Source organism: Pipra filicauda, unplaced genomic scaffold, assembly GCF_003945595.2.
Source record: "Pipra filicauda isolate LSUMZ 115617 unplaced genomic scaffold, ASM394559v2 scaffold2_size9829703_pilon, whole genome shotgun sequence".
In the NCBI taxonomy this organism is placed as follows: domain Eukaryota; kingdom Metazoa; phylum Chordata; class Aves; order Passeriformes; family Pipridae; genus Pipra; species Pipra filicauda.
The window spans coordinates 9757252-9776803 of NW_024104421.1; the positions used below are offsets into that span (position 1 = coordinate 9757252).

The window sequence follows — 19552 nt, forward strand, 5'->3', positions numbered from 1 at the left end:
GAATTGGTATCTGTGTCAGGGAGATACTACAGAGTGCCCTTCACCTGTATGCTCCTGAAGACTGCTCTCCAGTGCGTGTCCTTATGACTGGAAAAGGACAGCACGAAGATTATTTATGAGGAGGACAGCAGCAGAAATTTAAATATCAAGTGTTTTCTAAAGAGGAAGGAAGATACAGTCTCTCTCCCAAAGAGTCTAAATAGTGAGAAAAAGACAAAGACGGACAAAAATATGTGTAACATGTGGACAAGGCATCAGATCACATTATTAATAACTGGAATATACTGCATTTTTCTTCCATCCTCTTCCTTCCACTTTCCATTATTCTTATCATCATATTCTGCTTACATTTCAGGGGTCCAGCACAGGACCTCATGTATATGTGTAGTTCAGTCAACTAAGAATAATTTAAAAGATAAATGAATGTACTCAACTTTTCTTAAGCCTCATAAAAAGTGTAATTTCTAGGCAAAATTTAAATAGAAAGAGGGCAGATACTTTTTGAATGTGGCCAGAAAAAAAGATTTAATTTGGAGAACACTGAGAGAGCAAACAATAGGCCTCTGTGGAGAAGGATGTAAAGAAGTAGGTAAAACTGGAGAAATTATGATCTGACACAATAATAAATCACCCAAAAAAAAAAGTTTAATTGGTCCTTGGAGTTGATCACAACCTGTGATTCAGGAGAAAGCATGAAGCCTGTGGAAAACAACAAAGAGGAGTTATGAGTCCAAGATCAGTAATAGTCTGACTAAAATAAGAGTTAAGGAACATTAATTCTCCAGCTGTACTTTGAATGGCCTGAGGGAAGTGTTTGTGAGAAGGTTGTAACAACTTGTGTTAGAGTAACACTGCAGGAAGCAACCGATTAAGAGGAGTGGGGTAAAGAGGTGAAAATGTGTGCTAGTGTTTGGGTCAAGATCAACAGCATCAAGATTCTGTTCTGCAGCGAGACTCCTTGGTTATAAGTGACCTTGGATAATTCTGATTTTTTGATGCACTGGTTTTCAAACTTACAAAACATCTCAAATGTAGAACTTCATTTTTACCATTACTTCAGTGGATCTTCACCACAGCAATGTAAGACCTTTTTCTTTTCTTAATAAAAGGAAATATGGTTAGAACATAATTGCAAAAGAATAAGCAAAATGAAACACCGTGAATGAGGAACAGCACTCCAAGGTGGTTTTTTAAATTTGATTTTTTTTCTCAAATTGGCTGAATTGCCAGCTGGTAGTTCTCATTTAACGAAAATATTGAGATGAGGTTTGGTGGAATAGAGTTCCTTCTCTAAGCTTGTTCAGCAAATTATTTTAATAACTATGTTTTTGAAGCTGTAATAATTCCTGAATGCCCATAACAGTTATTATCCTCATTATCATAATAATTTTTGTTGCTATAGAGATCTATATTGAAGACATAATTTCTAAAATCATAGTGGTCATTCCCACAGTAAGTTCAGAGACTTTTTTCCACTTAACAGTCGTAAGTATAGTTGTGTGGTTTTTGGTATTTGAAACCCCAGCTGACACTGGAGATATCACTGCAGAGTAGAAGAGTAATACAGGAATACAAATAGGAATTGATTAAGTGTTCTGTGCAGAAAAGCTGAGGACGGGGAGGCAATGCCTCTTAAACATCAAGATTCAAAGTTACTATTCTGTTCTCTTTTTTCCCTTTGTTGTCGTTCACTATTACTCTTGTAGCAGAGTACTGAGAGCTGACATGATTGGAGTCCTGCACTGAAAGATAATCACAACTCTGGAAGGTTATAGGATAAATAGATGTGATGTTTACATTTTACACTGGGGGACTCTTAGGACTTACGCAGGACGACAGAGCAACTCAATGGTCACTGATACTAAGAGCTCCTCAGTCTATAGCATTCATTTCATTGCCGTGTGTTGCATCACAGCATCCTTCAGGTTTGCTCAGCCCCAGAGCCCAGCAGTCAATCTGAAATAGAGAGCCCAGCAGTCAATTAGCCCAGCAACTAAGAAGATCCATTGAACAACACCACTGATGATTGGTTTTGCATCCTTTTAAATCTTTTAAAACAAATGTCAGTATTTGAATGCCGATCAGATAAGTTGCTGTGTTTGGTGTAACAAGTCACGTGCTTCTTTTCATACGAAGAGTGAAAAAAGCTCAAATTGGACTGATAGCGAAGAAAGCTCAAAGTGGACCAACAATAACAGCAGATATTTGTGTGCAAGTTTGGTGGTGGTTTACAGGGTCACAGCTTTCATCTTGCCCTGTCCAGCTTCTCGGCCGATGCCAGAAATCCTTGGCAGGCTCTCCTCTTGCCAATTCACTTGAAAGCCACTACGATGGGGCTGCAGCCTCGGCAGCCCTGTGAGACAATGGTGACAAATTATGTCCTGAACCCAGACAAGAGAGCACGATAAGCCTCCTCAGGCTTCGTGCCTCACACAGTTAACGGTTCAGTTAGAGTGTTTTTTCTATACATATGTTTCTTAACATGAACCATCAAGTGTGGGGAAAAAACCCCGTTCCTGAAGCACGTCCTGAGTGCCCGCCTGTCGCCAGCATCGCACAGGAGGGAGAGCTCCGGGGAGAGCCCATCCCGCCGCCAGGGGGCGCCACAGCCCCGGGCTGGCTCCGGCGCGTCCGTCGCCATCGCGACGGGGCCGGGCCGGGGCGGCGCGGCCGCCAGGGGGCGCTGCCGGGGCGGGGGGGCGGCCGCGGAGCTGCGCGGGGACCCGATCCCGGCCCGGCCCGGCCCGGCCCATTCCATCCCATCCCATCCGACCCGCGCCATGGGCAACGCTCTGCGGAAGAGCCAGGCGGTGCGGCAGGCGCCCGGCGGCGCGCCCCCGGAGCGGCGGCGCCCGGCAGGTAGGCGGGCGGGCGGGGGGCACCTGCCTGTCAGCGCCTCGCACCTGGAGGGCTCCAGGCGCGGCTGGACGGGGGGGCGGGCGGGTAGAGAAACTGGCTCCAGCTTCCCGGAGAAACACCCGGGAGGGTTCCCTCTCTTGCTGCCCCCTCCCTCCGCTGTAGAACAACTTTGCTGTGCCTTTAGCAGGAGTGACCGCGGTCCGACCGCCGGTGCTGGTTACCTGTGCCCAAACACAGCCTGGCTGTCTCTTGGCTGGCTTTATTGAGGCCAGCGGGGCTGGGCAGGCTGTGCCATTGTCCCGCTCACGGGAGCTCGGGGGGATGCAGGGAGCGGGGCCCCGGCCCTCGAAATATGTAGGGAGCAGGACCCTGGCCCTGGGGAGTGCGGGCAACAGTGCTGGGTGACGGTCTCTAGCACACACCGTGACCTGAAGGGAGCCTGTGCTGGGGACCTGGAGTTAGACGGGAGCTAATGACCCTCTGGTCCATGGAGATGTTTTCTGTCTACCAGGACTGAGGCATGTTCGCACGACAGCATTGGGGAAATTTGTGTTTCAGCTGTCTGATTTGTCCCTCTTGTGAGTCAGAATTTCACCCTGAGATCCTCCTTGGACATAGCATTTACCGTGCTCTCACTGGGTCTATAAAAATCTGATGAAAGAAGAAAAATAATGGGCTTGATGTAATGAATGCCTGAAAATGAACCGATGCTTACATCTGGCACTGAACAGCAGTTCTGCTTAAATGAAAAAGCACTCTTAGGATGTAGTACTTCATTGAGCATCTACTACTGAAGGAGTTTTTTCAGCTCCACCACATCCTTGGGAAAGGGGACTGTTTTTAAAGATGTGTAATGATTTGAGAACATTGACACTAAAACACCTCGGGAGTTTTAAGGTATTATATAATATTTTAAGTCTTATTATGCATATGGAAATTGTCAGATACTTGGCAAACAAAGAATAAAGATGCCTGTGCAGAAGAATTTGCGTAAGGCACAGCAGGAGCTGGCAAATACAAAGATGGGGTTTATAGCAGTTAAAACTCTGGAGATAGGCTTATTGTTATGGCTCAATATTGCTTAGTATCTTTCAATTATACCAACACAAAATCCTCCAGTCTGAGTCAAAAGCCTGGCATTGGAAGCACTGGGTGTTCCTTGATCCTAAGAAGAAGGACTAGGAAAAAAAAGGAAACTCTCAAACCACTGTCAGGAAAGTCCGGTTGCCCTTGTACTTTCAGAACAGTGCAGTGACCTGATACCAGTTAGGGTTAACCCTCAACAGTTCCCTTACCTAATGCTGCCACTACCATGTTATGATTTAGAAATACCCAGTTTAGTTTTAAATCAGATACTGAAAGCTATGCAGGTGTGGTAGCACAGAGCCTGGGACAGAGTAAACTGCTGTGGAGTTATACCCAAACCTGGTTCCTCTAGCCAACAATATATCTGCTGACACAAACGCAGAAATGAAGCCTGCATCTTAACAAGCTTTTTCAGCCTTGTGAAGCTGACTCATTTAGGGTAAATGACTTAAAAGAACATATTGTTTGTGCTTTGGCTTATATGCTCTGCTGTATCTTAGGTTTTTCGATTTAAGACTTTCTGCTGCCTGTTCTACAACTCTGGCAGCATCTTAAAGTAATTCTCCAGGAAGGCTGGTTTAAAATGTGACATCAAGGTTTATATTTCAGCATGAAGGCAGCTTTGCTTCTGGGATAGTTGCACACAAGTAGATTATTATCTGAAACCCAACATCCATTTCCCAAAGGAACACGTCAAAATTTTTAATGTCTACCAAGGACAAGAGATGAGGGAAGTTGTGGGTGCTGTTGAAGAGGTTAAATAGAAGATTAAAACAAAAAAAAATAACAGAAATGTGAATAATTTACTTTAAAACGGAAACATAATTCAAATAAGCTAATTACTCATTGTTTGACTCTAAAACACAAGCAATCTAAAATTAACCCCTTTCTATAGTTAGTCATAACAGGCAGTAGTGTTTTAATATCTCCATACATCCCTTGGACAAAATATATCTAAACTTATGGACAAAATATATCTAAACTTATGTGTGTTGTAGGAGGATGAAATTGGGACATTGGTAGCTGTAAGAATTTCTTAATGGCTCTCTGGATTTTTTCCCACCCTTCCATCATTTTTTCAATGGCAATAATAAATTTAGTTATTAATTCACTGTAAGATCTAAAGATGTTTAAAAAAATAAACAGTGGGAAACTGGCAGTGAGCAAATCTGGCAAGAAAAATGGTGACTAGCACAGGAAAAAGTAAAAATGTTAAGATAAAGTGCTTATATATGGTTTGCATAAGGTAACTAACTATTAAATACATTCTCTTGTCCTTAGCTTGTGCTTTCAAAAAGGTTATTCTCAATCTTCAAATACCATTCAGTTTACTTCATCAATTGAGTTTTACACGTGCAGTGTTTATGGCATTTTGTGGATATAAAGGTATGAAAATTGGAAATAACTCAGAAGAGAGTGCTTTTCCTGATTTTTTTGTTGTCTCCACATCTTTTTAGCTTTCTGTATTATAAACAGGCATTTTACTGCAGAAAGAATTAAGGATAAAATTCAGAGCTATACAATAAGGGTCTAAACTTACACATCTCAGAATTAAGGTAGCCTGAATTGCAGCTTTTGCTTTATAAAATATATTGTTTGTTTCTGTTGGATTGTACCTTGGCATAGCCTCAAGTGCTGCTTTTTCTCTCCCAGACCCTCATGCTAGTTTGAATTTTGTGAGCAGCTGTGTTTCAGTTCAGTTTGACTTTGACATAAGTTGAAGTTGCTCAGCTTCTTTTAGGACTGGGCACTCAGGACACAACACATGCTTGCTGGTGGGCCTGGAAAGTTACAGTAGACGTGGAATGAAATTTGGGCTGGATTCTGCAAAGGGATTTAATAAAGTAGTGTTAAATTAATTGTTCCTCATTGCTAGTGCTAATCTGAGAGCCCCTGAATGCAGCATAACTGTGAGATGGAATAACAGGGGATCCACTTTGGTGGTCCTAGTTCTGTGCTGGAGTACAACACCAACAGTGATTAAGTTGCATTAACATTTACATGTGGTGAGTGTCTGAGTAATGAGGCCCCAAATATTTTTACTTTTGCAGTATTTCCTGGAAATGCCTTGACCATATAATTTACATGTGAGCTGCTCAGGTAACAATAACAGATGTGTCATAGAACTCTTTATGGAGAAGAGTAGAGTAGACTCAAATGCTTAATGTGGCTTAATGCCCAGGTACTTCCTCTGCCCTTGTTAATAGTTATGCCACCCCCTTGATTTCCACTGTGAACGGAAACAGTGCTTGGCCCTCAACAATGTATGGTACTTGTCTTCTTTTTTCCAGTCCTTTTTTATGGTTTCTCTATTTTCAAAACTCTACCACTTGTTCCTATCTGAAAGTTGTTCCTTCATTAAGCTCATCTTGGACACCCTTTGGTAGGGTGTCTTGTTATTGTTTGGATTGTGCCTGTAGAAAACAAATCAAATACCAGATAGAATCATGCACATTATGCCAAATTGGTAACTCATTATCCTTTTTCTTTATCACTGCTATCTCCTGAGAATGTTCTATCTTCAATGTCTTGCCTATTTTTGATACCTACCTGTTGCAATGCAACTGCCTTCCAGTTTGTAGTATCTTGACTCATTTTTTTCAAGTACTTGGTTATTTTTTCCTCATTCCTACTTTTCAGTGCCTTCCATTTTGAATGTGGTGTCACATTGTAAGTCTTCATCACAGAACTCGATTATATTTGATGGCATCTCTTTTTCCTTATCTTTGGTTTGGTTTTACCCTCTATTTTTCTTCCAAAAAGCTCACAGCTGTTGCTTTTCTTAGCATATTGCCTTTTCTATCTGTACCCTTTGTGCCTTATACTATTGAGTATGTAGTTGGACTCATTTATAGTAAACCCTGTCGAGTTGTGTGACCTCCTGTAATTTTTTGGCTCTTACAACCCTATCTGACCCAGCACTTTCATTTGCATAAAAGAGATATAAATGCAAAGGGAGGAAGTACGTAAAGCATGCAAATACTTTTATTTCCATAGAAAATAATGGTAGGTTAGTCTAGTCCTAGCTTTTCTTAAGAATCTGCTAATGAACTGGTTTTGCATAGTGAACCGAGATAGCGTCTCATTTAATCTTCTGTTCTAGTGAAGTTGCCTGTTTTGCTTGTCGAGTCAGCTGCTCGGGGAAGAAAGTGCTGTTTGACATGGTCACCTCACCTGCGTCCTGGCCTTGCATCCCCAGTAGAGTGAGAAGGAAACTCTCCACTTCCTTATCTCCTCCGCTGTATGCACAGCCTGACACAAAGCAAGCACGTCTCTGTAATTCTGGCTTACGAGTGTAACGTGTTTGTTGTTTTACACCCACCTTTCACAACCGTTTCCAGCCAGAGCTTTGTTAGAGCCTGTGTGCATCAGATTGGTTATGTCATATCACTTAGTTGGCAAGAGAGTTTGCAGGGCAGTGACCTGTTAGACTGTGCTGCTTCACTCACCTCACAGAAATGCTGTGTCACTGCTTGCTGGGCTGCTACAAGAAGGATTAAATTGTTCCACCCAAGTCCTTTTGTTTTTCAGAGACAAAAAACTTTGATTACTCTGAATTGCAATAAGTGGGGTTTCTTTCCCCCACCTATTAAAAAAGAAAAAAAATCACAGTTTCTTGAGCCAAATATCTAAGTACTATCCATGGTATAGTATAGTACCTCCTTAAACTACATGCCCTTTCTGGGACATCACCTACAAATAACTTTTTTTCCTTTAACAATGTTCACTTTTAATACTGGCTCTTTTGACAATTAACCTGATTTTGTGTGAGCTGTTTTCCACCATATTTTTTATGTTCTCCATGACTCAAATGCAAGCTTGATTACAAAGAGGTGTGTGGGGTTGAATTAAATGGCTTTAGTTGTGGTAGAGACAATAAAGGCATGGCTGGGGGCAGTAGGGATAATGAATGGCACCGGCACCTGGGAGATCCTGTTCCAGCCCTGCTGAGTATTGTTTTACCTCTCTGTGCCTCAGGTACCACTCTTGAATAAGTGTGGCTGGTGATGCTTCCTCCTCCTGTCAGAGAGTTATTTATTTACTGACCAGGAAAAAAAAAAGGGTAGCATGAGAGTATTAATCACAGTTTGTGGGAACCACAGGTTTGTGTTGGCCACACATTGGAATTTCAAGAAGAAAAGTCAGGAAGTTCAGCTTTTTCAGGTCATCTCAAATAAAGAGTGAGCCAGTATGGATGGCACTGTGAGCATGATACACCTACAGGTAGTCATACCAGAAATCAGCTTCCTTTGCTTTGATTTGGATTAGACAAAGCTTTATACTAATATGGGTAAATCCAAAAGCAACAGTGACTTTTGAAGGGAATAGACAAAAATCCATATTAAAATTACCAGTATTATAAGGTTATATTTTCCATAATGATTGCATATAAATCATTAAATGAGATGATGTAGCTTTTAGCACAGTTCCAGGGGCAGAGAAGCTTTATCTTAAGTTTTTCAAAGCCTAGTTAATTTAGTTCACAATGAAATAAAGTGGAAGATGGAAGTGGTCAAAAATACATAATTAATTTAGGATTGCTTTTCTTTTACTGAGGAAGACATAATCTGAAATTTACCATTTTTAAATTTATATAGCTTGTTCTGTTAGAGCTAACAGAGTTTGTATTGGAGATGTTCTAGAAATACGTGAGACCAGCATGTGATGTTATGCTCACAGAAAACATCCCTGTTCGTGCTAATTAGAGCAACCTGGCTAATTCCTGTATGGTTTGCTGTAAACAATTACATAAGAAATGAGGAATGGCTGAAGACTTTCAAGGGCAAGTACCCACTGTCTGATACTGCTCAGGACTTTGGTGTCAGAGAGCACTACTGAGAAAGTCTGTGAGAAAGCCCAGGTCTTGTTGGAGTGGGGTTTAAAGTTCCAAACTTATTATAGCAGAAACATGTCTTCCAGGGCTTTTCATGAAAAAACAAAGAGTACAACTGAACTGTTGAAATCAGTGAAGTAAAGTACTTTTTCATATCACATGGATACTTAAAAAAGCAAAAGAAAAACAAATGCCTGGAAGGAGGAAATTACTACTTCTGCTAGGAACTAGGAACTGAAACCAGTTTCAGAAGCCCTTTTGCAGACTATCAGGATGTGACAGGTATGAACTTGAGTGGTTGGTTGTTAGAGGCTGACAAATAGGTATTTTAGTGTTGAGTTTCTTGCCTTGGGTTAACAGCTCTTCACATTCTTCTGGGCTTTCAAAGGTGGTGGATTACAGCCTTCAAAACACAATGCTGACCTATCTTGAGTGAAAAGCAGATTGGATGATGTTGCTGAGTCAGTCCCCAGATGTTCATTAGAAAACTGAGCTGAAAATGGTGAATTTTGTCATTTAAGGGCTTTGTTTGAGTGGGAACTTTTCTGTTGTATATAGAGAGCTTTGAATCAGGCCCTCAGATAGATGTCACTTGAAAGTTAGTATTTTGTTTTATCTGGCATTCGTCATTCCTCTGTCAGTATTTCTTCTTTGGCTTGTCTTGGTTTTGTAATTCCTGCCCTGCTCTGTAGAGATTAGATTAACAGTTCTCAGTAGATTTTTATTGTCCTTTGAGAAAACAGTGCTGTTAAGCTTTCTGCCATTTTCTGCCTTTTTCATATGTTAACTGCATTTATTTTGCTGAGAATGATGAGGATTTTTTCTGCTCCACCTTAGGGAACTGAACACTTAGGTTACCAAGCTCCCAAAAGAAAGTTTGTATCTACATGTTTTGCTACTTTATGGAAATTATTTTAAAGGCCTTTTATACTCAAATAGTTGTGGTGAAGAAAGAATTTATGTTTTGAAGAAAGAGATGGGTGTTTTGGAGTAATACTGTGTACTACAGTCAGGATTCTGCTAACAGAAATCTGTGACAAAGTAGACTCCCTGCTTCAAGTAGATGGAAAGTTCAGTTATTCCACATTATGCCTTGATCATGATCCCATCCAACCTATCTGTTATTTAAATGGGAGAAGTTTTAAGCCTTTAGATATGAAAAGCATATTAACAAGAATACAATTAAAATTAAAGGACTTTGCAGCAACACACTGAATAAATATAAGCAAAAACAGTTCGAAGAACTTCTGATTTCTTAGGAAAATGCACTTTACTCTTTTGCTTGTCAGTCTCGAAGCTTGCTCGGTTTCGGATTTGAGAATGTCGTAATTTAAGCCCAACTGGCAGCTCAGCCCCACACAGCTGCTCACTCCCTCCTCCCTGGTGGGATGGGAGAGAGAATCGGAAGTGTGAATGTGAGAAAACTCGTGTATGAGATAAAGGCAGTTTAATAGGTAAAGCAAAAGACGTGCATGCCAGCAAAGCCCTAGGCTTCAACTTTTTTTCAGTTTTGTCAGATCAGCTGATTGCAAGGCATCCTGTCAGTGTGGATTTGTGATATGATCCAGGCTGGAGGTGTGTATTTTAAAGGCTTGTTGTTTTTCCCCTTGTCATCTGAATGATGTAATGGCTCTGTTCCCACCAATACCAAATGTTCGAGGTTACGCAAAGGAGGAGGTAGTGACCTGTGTTGACAGTGTGGAGATGAGCAAACCTAGAAGAGGGAAAACCTGAAAATTTCTCAACCTAAAAGGTTCACTTGGACATAAGGTAAATGTTCATCGTTGTATGAAATGACCTGTACTTCTCAGATGCCTGAAGAAAGGGCTGTAAAGCGAGTTACATGCTTATTTGGAAACATTACAAATTTAAAGTCATCTTCTGAACTATTGGAGTAGGGGCAGCTATTTTTAAAATTATAGTTTGTCAAAAATGTGAAGTTTATTCTTTTTGATAATGTTCTTCTGTGTGATACAGAAAATCTAGGTAAATAAGTGAAGACTTTTGCCTTGAAGTGCCACTTCCAGATCTTCACAGTGAGTAGTTGAAGCATGAGTGCTTTCCATGAGTCTCCACATCGTGCCTCAGCAGCCCATGGGATCCCTGGTTGTACACTTCTGCAGAATAAGGTGGTTCTTATCCTGCAGCAGTTCTGCTTATGAGATTACACAACCAACAGTCAAAAGTTCAGAGGTCTCAGTACCAGGAAGGACTTTGGTTTGTGTGGAAGCTCACTCCCAATAAGGAAGGATATGGATTAAAAATACCATAGTTGCTTGACTGTGTTTTTTTCCCCTCTGCTTGAGAAGTGAGGCTTAAAAGGTTGGGTTTTTTTCTGGTTCAACAAGCCACTGAGCAAAACTGGCAGTTTTGCTGCTACCAGTGAGGGAAATGTTGCTGCCCCCTCTTCGTCCCTGCCAATCTGTACAGATATGCCTTCTGCCTGGCACCAGCTGTGGTGCTTAGGGGATCCTTCCCTGGGCCGGCTGAGCTTGTTGGACTGGTGGGAAACTGTCCACAACTTTTCTTCTCCTGGGTTAATTTTCTCCTGGGTTAGTGAGTTGATTTAGCTCATGCAAAGGTCTGATGTCTGCCAGGGCTGGTGCCAAGTATGCAGACAGCAAGAAGAAAAAAACAGTGTGGTGAAAGAGAATAGACTTGTCCCATTTGATAGTATTGATTTGTGAGATCAATTCACACATGAAGAAGCACTTGGAGGGTCATAAGGTAGGTAGCACTCAACAGCCACCATCTAGACTGGGACTAACAAAAAACAAAGATGGTGGTAGCACTGGGCAAGAGCCTCACTGGATCTTTCTTTAGTTGCTGTGAGTTGCTACAAACTTGCTGAAGTAACACTGATACTTCAAAAGAGAGTCCTTCTCATCCTCACCACTATATCTCTGAGAGTTATCCAGAGCAGATCCGTGATTCAGGTTCCCCTTATCAGTCTCACTCTGCAAAAGGTGTCCGCTGATTCATTTTTTGAAAGTATTGATTCACAAGGACCATAGGTTATTGTAACTGCTGTTAAAGGATGGAATTTTATGGAGAACAAGCAGGTGACGCACAGAGCACTTTCTGCTTTGTCATCCTGCCTGTGGCAGGTTGCCCAAACCAACAAGGGAGAGGCCCCCAGCAGCAGAGGCAGCCAACATACAGAGTCTCTGCCAGAGGTTATGGTTGCCTTTGGGTTTTGGGGCTATTGCTAAAGCTTTGCACCTCTGGCACAGATCTACCTGAAAATAATTAGAGATGTTTATATAAATGCCTGTGTTGTCTAATGACTAGATTTTTATCTCATTGAAGATACGGTTTTAGGTGAACATTCCTGAGGTTGTTCAAACTTGTTGTAAGAATAAAGTATTCCTTCAGTTGCTTCAGATATACACTGAATTGTAATTTGATAATATATTGAAGCAAAAAATTATCCCTTGTGAAGTTTGTGAAGTTATTCTTTGTGAAGGCTGTTCAAAACCTGTGTTCTTGCTTTTGTCTTTTTACATTTGTATGTTCCCCAACTAGAAAAGGAAAAGTATTATCCATCACTAATATTACTATTAACTATTACATAACAATTCTGATCCTTAAATCCCTTTACCACCATCAGCAAAGTAATGTTCCCAATTCCTTTGTGAGATAAAGGAATTCTATCACCAAGTTTCAGAGAAGAAATCAGAGATGACAAGGTTATAAACCAGTTTTCAATGACTGCCTTTTTTCGTTTGTGTCTCTGTGTGTGAATGCTTTTCAGGTTTGTGGGCTCAGTGCCCAAGGAATGTATACATAGCATTCAGTATGGCTGTTTTTCTAAGTATGGGCACGTGTCAGGGTTTGCTAATTAATGCTGGTTGTGCAGTGCAAAGTGTGTGATTAAGTACAAACAAGTGTGTACTGACCCATTTATTGGAAATTAAGCTTAACATAACTCAGTTCTGTGCAGGAAGGTAGAGCTAATAATGGATTCCAATCAAGTATTACATTTTCCCTTGTTGTGTTTTTTGATGCCACATCAAATAAAGTTTCACCATGTGTAAATATGTTATTTTTTTCCTTTTCACTAATATGCTTAAACTTTAAATAGGATATATATATATTTAAAATCAGTTATGACCAGTGGGCAAGCTGATCTTTTTCAGACTTTGGAATATGTTTATTTAGAGGATTTCATAGTCTGAGCAGTGCCATGTGTCAGAAATTACTGGGGGGTGGGGGGAAGAAATTGCATGGAAAAAACCAATTATATCAATACTTCAAACTGAAAGAAGTTTCCAGACAACTAATTGCAGGAGAAAGATAAGAACCTGTAATTCAGTTTAAAATAGTAAATTCTTAAAAAAAAAAAAAAAAAAAGAAAAAGAGCACATCAGAATAAGAATGTCACTTTCTGGGCAAGAAAGCTGAAAATCATAATTTTCCCTTAAGACTGAAGTTTCAGGCTTAGCCACAGCAAACATGATTTCCTTGCTTTGTTACAAGCATATTGTTAGATTGGCAAAAAGCACTGAAATCTCAGCCAACTCTCATATGGGATTTTATTCAAGAGAAAAATATAGCAAGTCATCCTAACGTTGCAAATGACTCATCGGCCGCCTTAGGAAACGCTGCCCTGGGACAGGCATGCCGCTGATGAGGAAGCAATGAGGCTGCCAGGCCACTCCCCCAGACAATTTCCCTGGAGGAGCACAGCCTTCATAAAGGACGTCTCTCCAGACAATACGTTATTTTACTCTTTATTTCACAGAGGGAGCCCCAAAGCTGCGAGAAGGGCAGCGCGAAGTAGCAGCAGAAACTTCACGGCCAGTTTTTGTACAGGAGAAGCCGATAGGAGATCATGAGAAAACTTTAAAGGTAGGGGGAGATACATTTTAAAGTCTGTAATTTAGTTTTGCCATTGAAAAGTAATCAGCATGTAGGCTTTCTTGTAAAAATTGCAGTTCATGGAAGAAGAATGGAGGAGATCCGTTCCCAGGATGGATCATGGTCATGAACAAGTTCCCCTGGTAAATGGGACATAGAGCTTGTCAAGATCCTGGCTGCTTTGGAGCGAGGTTCTAGGAGGTGGCTTCAGAGGGAGGTTGTAATCTACTTTGTCTGATCTCAGCTTTTAGTATGTTTTCATACAGAATTATTGTGAAGAAGTAATGAAAGATGAACCAAACAGGATGGAATAAAAGCTGAAGATTTTTAATCCATGTGAAAACATAAAGCATTTTTCAAAAGTAGCATTATATAAGCAGTGATCTAATCAAATTTCATGAGTAGTTTTTGTGGTTTCTTTGCATGCATCATAAAGATACCGTTCTTGGTAGCTGGGTTTGATGACTGTGTAGGAGTTAGTCCGCCCTTAGGCTTCACACCATCCCGTTGCCACTAAGGAAACAAGAAGTTGTGCTTTGGTAAAGAATGGCACCCTTTCTCTAGTTTTACATCCTTAAATAGAAATAAAGTGAAGCTGCATATCATAATACAATATATGCCCCTTTTCCACTGTTACTCTGATTGCAGTAGGAAGTTTGAGCCTGGCTAGTGGCTGTGTTAGAAAAATAGTAATAAGGGAAGCGGGTGCAAAGTACATTTAGTGTTAGGGGTGAATGTTGGGATTGCAGAGAGGAGGAAAAAGAACGAGGTGTTTTTGGTTGCCTTCACAGCAGCCACAGGTGGTTTCTAGGTTTTGTTTCTACTGTTAACAGGCTTATGAAATACTATTAAAATCTAACTTTCTACAGGCAGATGCACAGCCTGAATTTCTGCTGACATTGCTGTGTAATTTTTCTGAGGGATAGGGTACTTTTGTCAGTGATATCTCTGCTGGCAGCCATCAGTAGAGTAGACATAGTTATAGAGAGGGACTAATGAAACCTCAGAGAAAGGTGACAGTAGAATGGTTTGAGTACAAAGGGCTGCTTAATGCAAAATGAAATTAAAATGAAAAGAAAAGGGAAACTTCTCTGGGCTTTTTTCTTTCCTTTGATTTGCCACTACTATTCCAGTAGTACTGAATCAAGTCCTATCTAGTCAGGCGCATGGAAACACTTGAATAAAAGTGAGCAGATTCATAAAGTGACAAAGCATGGGTTTCTTAATTTTTGGTCTTTAAAGTTTTTCCATGACTTTTGTTGATACTGATTTACATCAGCTGAGTCAATCCCAATCTTGTCCTGGATTCGAGAGTCATTTGAGGATTTTCTCAGCAACTCCAAAGACATGAAGGTTTGAAGCCCTGATAATCTGCAGCATCATGAATTAAGTACAAAGGCTCATTTTAGAAAGAGAGTGCTATGATCTTTGTGGCATACAGCTGTCAAAATGCATTTTAGGATTTATGGATTGTTTTTCTGTGGTAGTAGTTATGATAAAAAAAAAATCTCTTGTGAAACCATAGTGGCCATACTTGATCCTTTTGATGCCGAAGTTAAAGCGCTAAACTGGAGCAATAATATATACATACATGTTACAAAAATGTAGTTTTCAGAAATTTTTTTCTTAATTCAGTTCTGTTCATTCTGTTGGCAAGGCTGGGAATTACTGTGGATTGTTGCAATGTTGTATAGGGTTGTTGTATTTTCCTACTAATATATGCAAGAGGAGGGGAAAAATACTAATTAGGAAAGTCCAGGGCAGATGAAAAGAATAAAATAAATTAATGGAAAGCTTATGTCAGCAGTTATGTATCTCATCCTGGAGTGCAGTATGAGGAGGCACTGTGGTTGTATTTTCATGGAAAACTAAGCTCTGCAAGGAAACTCTGGGCTCCAACAAACAAGAAAATTCATAGTTCAGTATTTAACAGGTACTGAGCTATTCAAGGATGGATTAAGAACTTGAAATTAAAAAAAGCTAATTACAAGCAGAGCTCAGAGAATTCAGATGCAATTATGTTCTCTTATCACAATATTTGCTGCTGAAAATACTAATTTTTGAATGCTGCAGTAATGTTTCAATATTCCCTAATACTTTTTTTTCCTCTGTTCAGACACATAAGGAAGATAAGCCTCAGAAAGCGATGGAAATGAACGGGCTCGCGCCGGTGCCAGATTCCTATGACTATGATCTCATTGTCATTGGTGGAGGCTCAGGTGGTCTGGCAGCTGCCAAGGTATGAGAGGGAAAATACAGATTCTTATTTTCCTTGTAAGTAAGTGGGTGACATCCTCAGCATCTTGGATTTGGGTATCTTTAAGACACTGTGGGGGCATAACATTTCTGCCTGATCAGTGATATTTGTTTTGAGGTTAGTGCCAGATATACAATGTTCTTTTCTTTTTGTTCTGAAGAAGAAAAACATAAAAATCTCATGGTACACTCCCTAGTAGAATGAAACTTGGTTCCCACTAATGGGAGATAATGCTGCTGGAAAACAGCAGGTAGATACCTTAATCGTGTTTTTTAGTAGTTGAATTAAAACCTAACTCATAAATGAAAAGGTTTTTAAAATTATTTAAAATTAACATCAGGAGGCATCTAGTTTTATATAAAAATACTGCCTCTTCAGAAATAGTTGTGTATCTTTTTTTAAGTCTTGAAAATGGAAGAGATTTTGTGGTTTGTGAGCTTATATAGTTGCATAAATGGAGATTTTGCCTAGACTTAGGCAGAGTTAGGGTCTTGCCCTTGTGGTGGTGGGTTGACCCAATACAGCTCTTCATTTCTAGGCTGTGGTGTTTCCTGCCTGTAGCCAGATAAATTATGGGGTGTGTTGAGGATATTGCTTTTAGAGGCATATCTACAATTAATTAAAAGAATCCACAGTGGTACAAAATATACCAGCTCTTAGAATTGTCATTATCCCAAATATTTGAAACTTGCTGAAATTTAATGTAGGCCAGTAGCTCTCCTTCACATCAGTAGTCAGGCACATTTGGATTCTTCTGGCTTTGGTAAGATTAACTATTTATAAGTGAATTGAGAATTCACAGAAATAAAAGTGTTTTGTTGCGCAAGACCTGGAGCTGGATTATTCCTCTAAACAGAAGGGATCTCTTTTGTTCTCAGAAAGTGGAGAGGTCATTTAAGAGTGAAAGAAAATAAGGAGAAAATATTTCAGCATGACATTGGATTCACACTGAACCTTGGTCCCTTTGAAGTACTTCTGTTGTAATGGAATTGTACAGGGCTGAGTTGTGGATTGTACATCCGTAACTTATTTTGGTAATTTACTGCTTTCCTGTCAATAGAGGCACTATTGTCATGGCATAGGATTGAAAGTAAGATCTACAAAAATTCTGAGAATCACAAAGAGAAGCAAACACTGGTTTTCAGAGGATGAGGATGAACAGAAGAGAGTAACAAGAGTAAAATGGAACTTGCAGTAATGCAAAAACAGTTTTTAGTAATAAAAAGCCATCTGTTGAAGTTTCCATAAGGAGACTGGCTGCTTTGTTGTATACATATGCTATGTTGTGAAGCTACAGCAGTGATGTTTGTTGCATCATTTTTCAGTTGCGTGACAGAAAACATGGCAGCTGGGAAGATAAATTGCCTTATTCCTTCAAGTCAGTGTATATTGATTCTTAGTGTTTTCAAATGATTGTAGAGTAGAGCAGAAGATGGTAGATCAATGAAGTCATCAGTAGTTATCAGTAGTAAAGTGTATTTCATATCAGTTTCATGAAGTTGAAAAAAAACCTTTAAAAAATTTAAAAACAGCTTTTTAAAAAAAAGCTTTAAAAAAACCCAAAACAAAACAGAAAAAATCCCCAACTACACAGCTCTTAAACCAAGTTCCAGATATCTACAATCACGTTTGCAGTAGTTTAACTAGATTGGCTAAATGTGTGCCTTTCACTACGACACATGCAGCTTTGTGTGCACATCTTCCTCTCTATATTGTGCTCAGAGCTTGTTAATTTGGAGGCACGTCTCCACAGTGAGTGCAAACGCTGCCAAGTTGACTTTGTGCAACCCAACTGCAGATTCAGACCAAGGTGCCAGGCCCCTACTGTCAGTTCACACAGAACACCTCCAGCCTTGCTGTGTTTGTGGGGCACTGCACTGAGCCCAGCAGGGTTTGGAAGCCTACAGGGCAGGTTTTGTGGCTGTGCACATCACTCTGCAGAAGTGGTTTTATCTGTTTGTGATCTCTGCTGAAGTAGCAGTGGAATGCTCTGCTGTATTACATGAGTATACAGCTGAGTGTGAGCTTGGGAATCCATGCCTTCTACTTAGTTAACACTAGTAAAGCTGTTTTGAGTGGTGTTTAAGAGTTGTCATTGTAGAGGAGCTTTAATGACACATCTCAGTCCCTAAGCACCTTCCTGAGGAACCTTCTCAGAGGTACTGCTAACGGATAGAAATTAGCTTCTTGGACAACCTAGATCTTTATTGGAAGTGGAAATCCATTACCTCAGTATTTTCCAAAGGTGTCTACAGACTGCGTTGTTTGAATTATCATTTGCATTTTGCATGAAGCACGATACATTTAAAATTGAAATTCTTATTGTCAACTATTTGGTTTAACAAGTATTACTGGTAACATAAGGCTGAAGACTGTCCAGCTCCTCCCAAATAAAACCCAAGGCCTTTGAGTAATACCCTGTGCCTATAGTTGTTATTGCTTACATTTCTAAGAACTCATCATGTGATGCTGCACAGTTGTGGTTACTCCAAGTAGCAAAGTTATGTTGCTACATCTCATGGGGGGAGTCTGTCATTGTTATTTCTCAGCTACACAGGGCTTACTTATGTGTTTCTCCGTGGTAGCAGTTTTTGCTGTGGATTTTTACCTTTTTCTTAAAAAGCATGAAGGAAGCAATGGAATCAGTATAGAAATTTCAGTTCTCAGTGTCATTTACAGTCATTGATTATAGATTTGCTAATGAAACCTCTCAGGGGAAATATAGAATTGTAGAAACATTAAGTTTGGAAAAGACCTCCAAGATCATCAAGTCCAGCCTTTGTCTGAGTACCACCATACCCACAAACCAAACCACCAAGCACCATGTCTGCTCATTTTTTGAACACTTCCAGGGATTATGACTCCACTTCTGTTGAATGCTTAACCACTCTTTCAGTGAAGAAATGTTTCCTGATATCCAACCTGAACCTCCCTTGGTGCAACTTGAGGTCGTTTCCCCTTGTCCTGTCACTAGTTGCCTGGAGGAAGAGGCTGACCCCCACCTCACCACAACCTCCTTTGAGGTAGTTGTAGGGAGCAATAAGGTTCCCCCTGAGCCTCCTTTTTTGCAGACTAAACAGCTCTAGCTCCTAAGTCATTCCTCATTGGGTTTATCTTTGTTCATCCTGACAGTGAAGTCAGCTTGCTGCAGGTCACGTCACCCAAAAGAACAAGAGCTGAGCCTGACAACTACAGACTGTGCTCAAAATCTAGTGTTCCCTTCTCCTACAAGAAAAGAATTTGAATTAAGCACAGTTTTCATGCTTGGCCGTGTGACTGCTTATGTCATTGTGTGATGTGGTTTCAAACAAATGTTGGAGAAACCATCTTTGAAGGGAAAACTGGATTAATTAGGAATTCGTTAAGTATGTTAAAAGTAAATGGGCATGTTGGGAAATAGTCTGAACAAACTGACAGGATGGAAAAGAGAAGAGGAGAGTGGACTCCCAGAATCTTCTGTGTATCAGCTGGTACCATGCTGTAGTGTAGCAGGATGAATGCCTTTCTTTTTTTTCCCTTTTATCTTCTTTTTCCTGCTGAATGCACAGATGAATTCAGAAGGTTAATGACTGTCTGTCTGTTCCCTTGCAAATCGTTCATTGTAACTTAATTAAAAGTCACAAAGCTTTTCAGCAATGCATGATGTTATCATGTAC

At 40.3% G+C, this 19552-nt stretch overlaps 1 protein-coding gene across 3 annotated transcripts in view; it reads left to right on the top strand.

The window, feature by feature from the left end:
* Positions 1 to 19552, top strand: part of TXNRD1 (thioredoxin reductase 1) — a 47457-nt gene that overhangs the window by 6214 nt on the left and 21691 nt on the right. Inside the window, exons 1-3 of one of the 3 annotated variants that reach the window (XM_027715131.2) lie at positions 2755 to 2859; positions 13524 to 13630; positions 15756 to 15878. In XM_027715131.2, the coding sequence (XP_027570932.2) occupies positions 2781 to 2859; positions 13524 to 13630; positions 15756 to 15878 (309 nt within the window). In that variant the 5' untranslated portion in view covers positions 2755 to 2780. Of the gene's footprint in view, positions 1 to 2754; positions 2860 to 13523; positions 13631 to 15755; positions 15879 to 19552 lie in introns of those variants that run through there. The other 2 variants (XM_039383248.1, XM_039383249.1) reach the window with 2 other exon arrangements.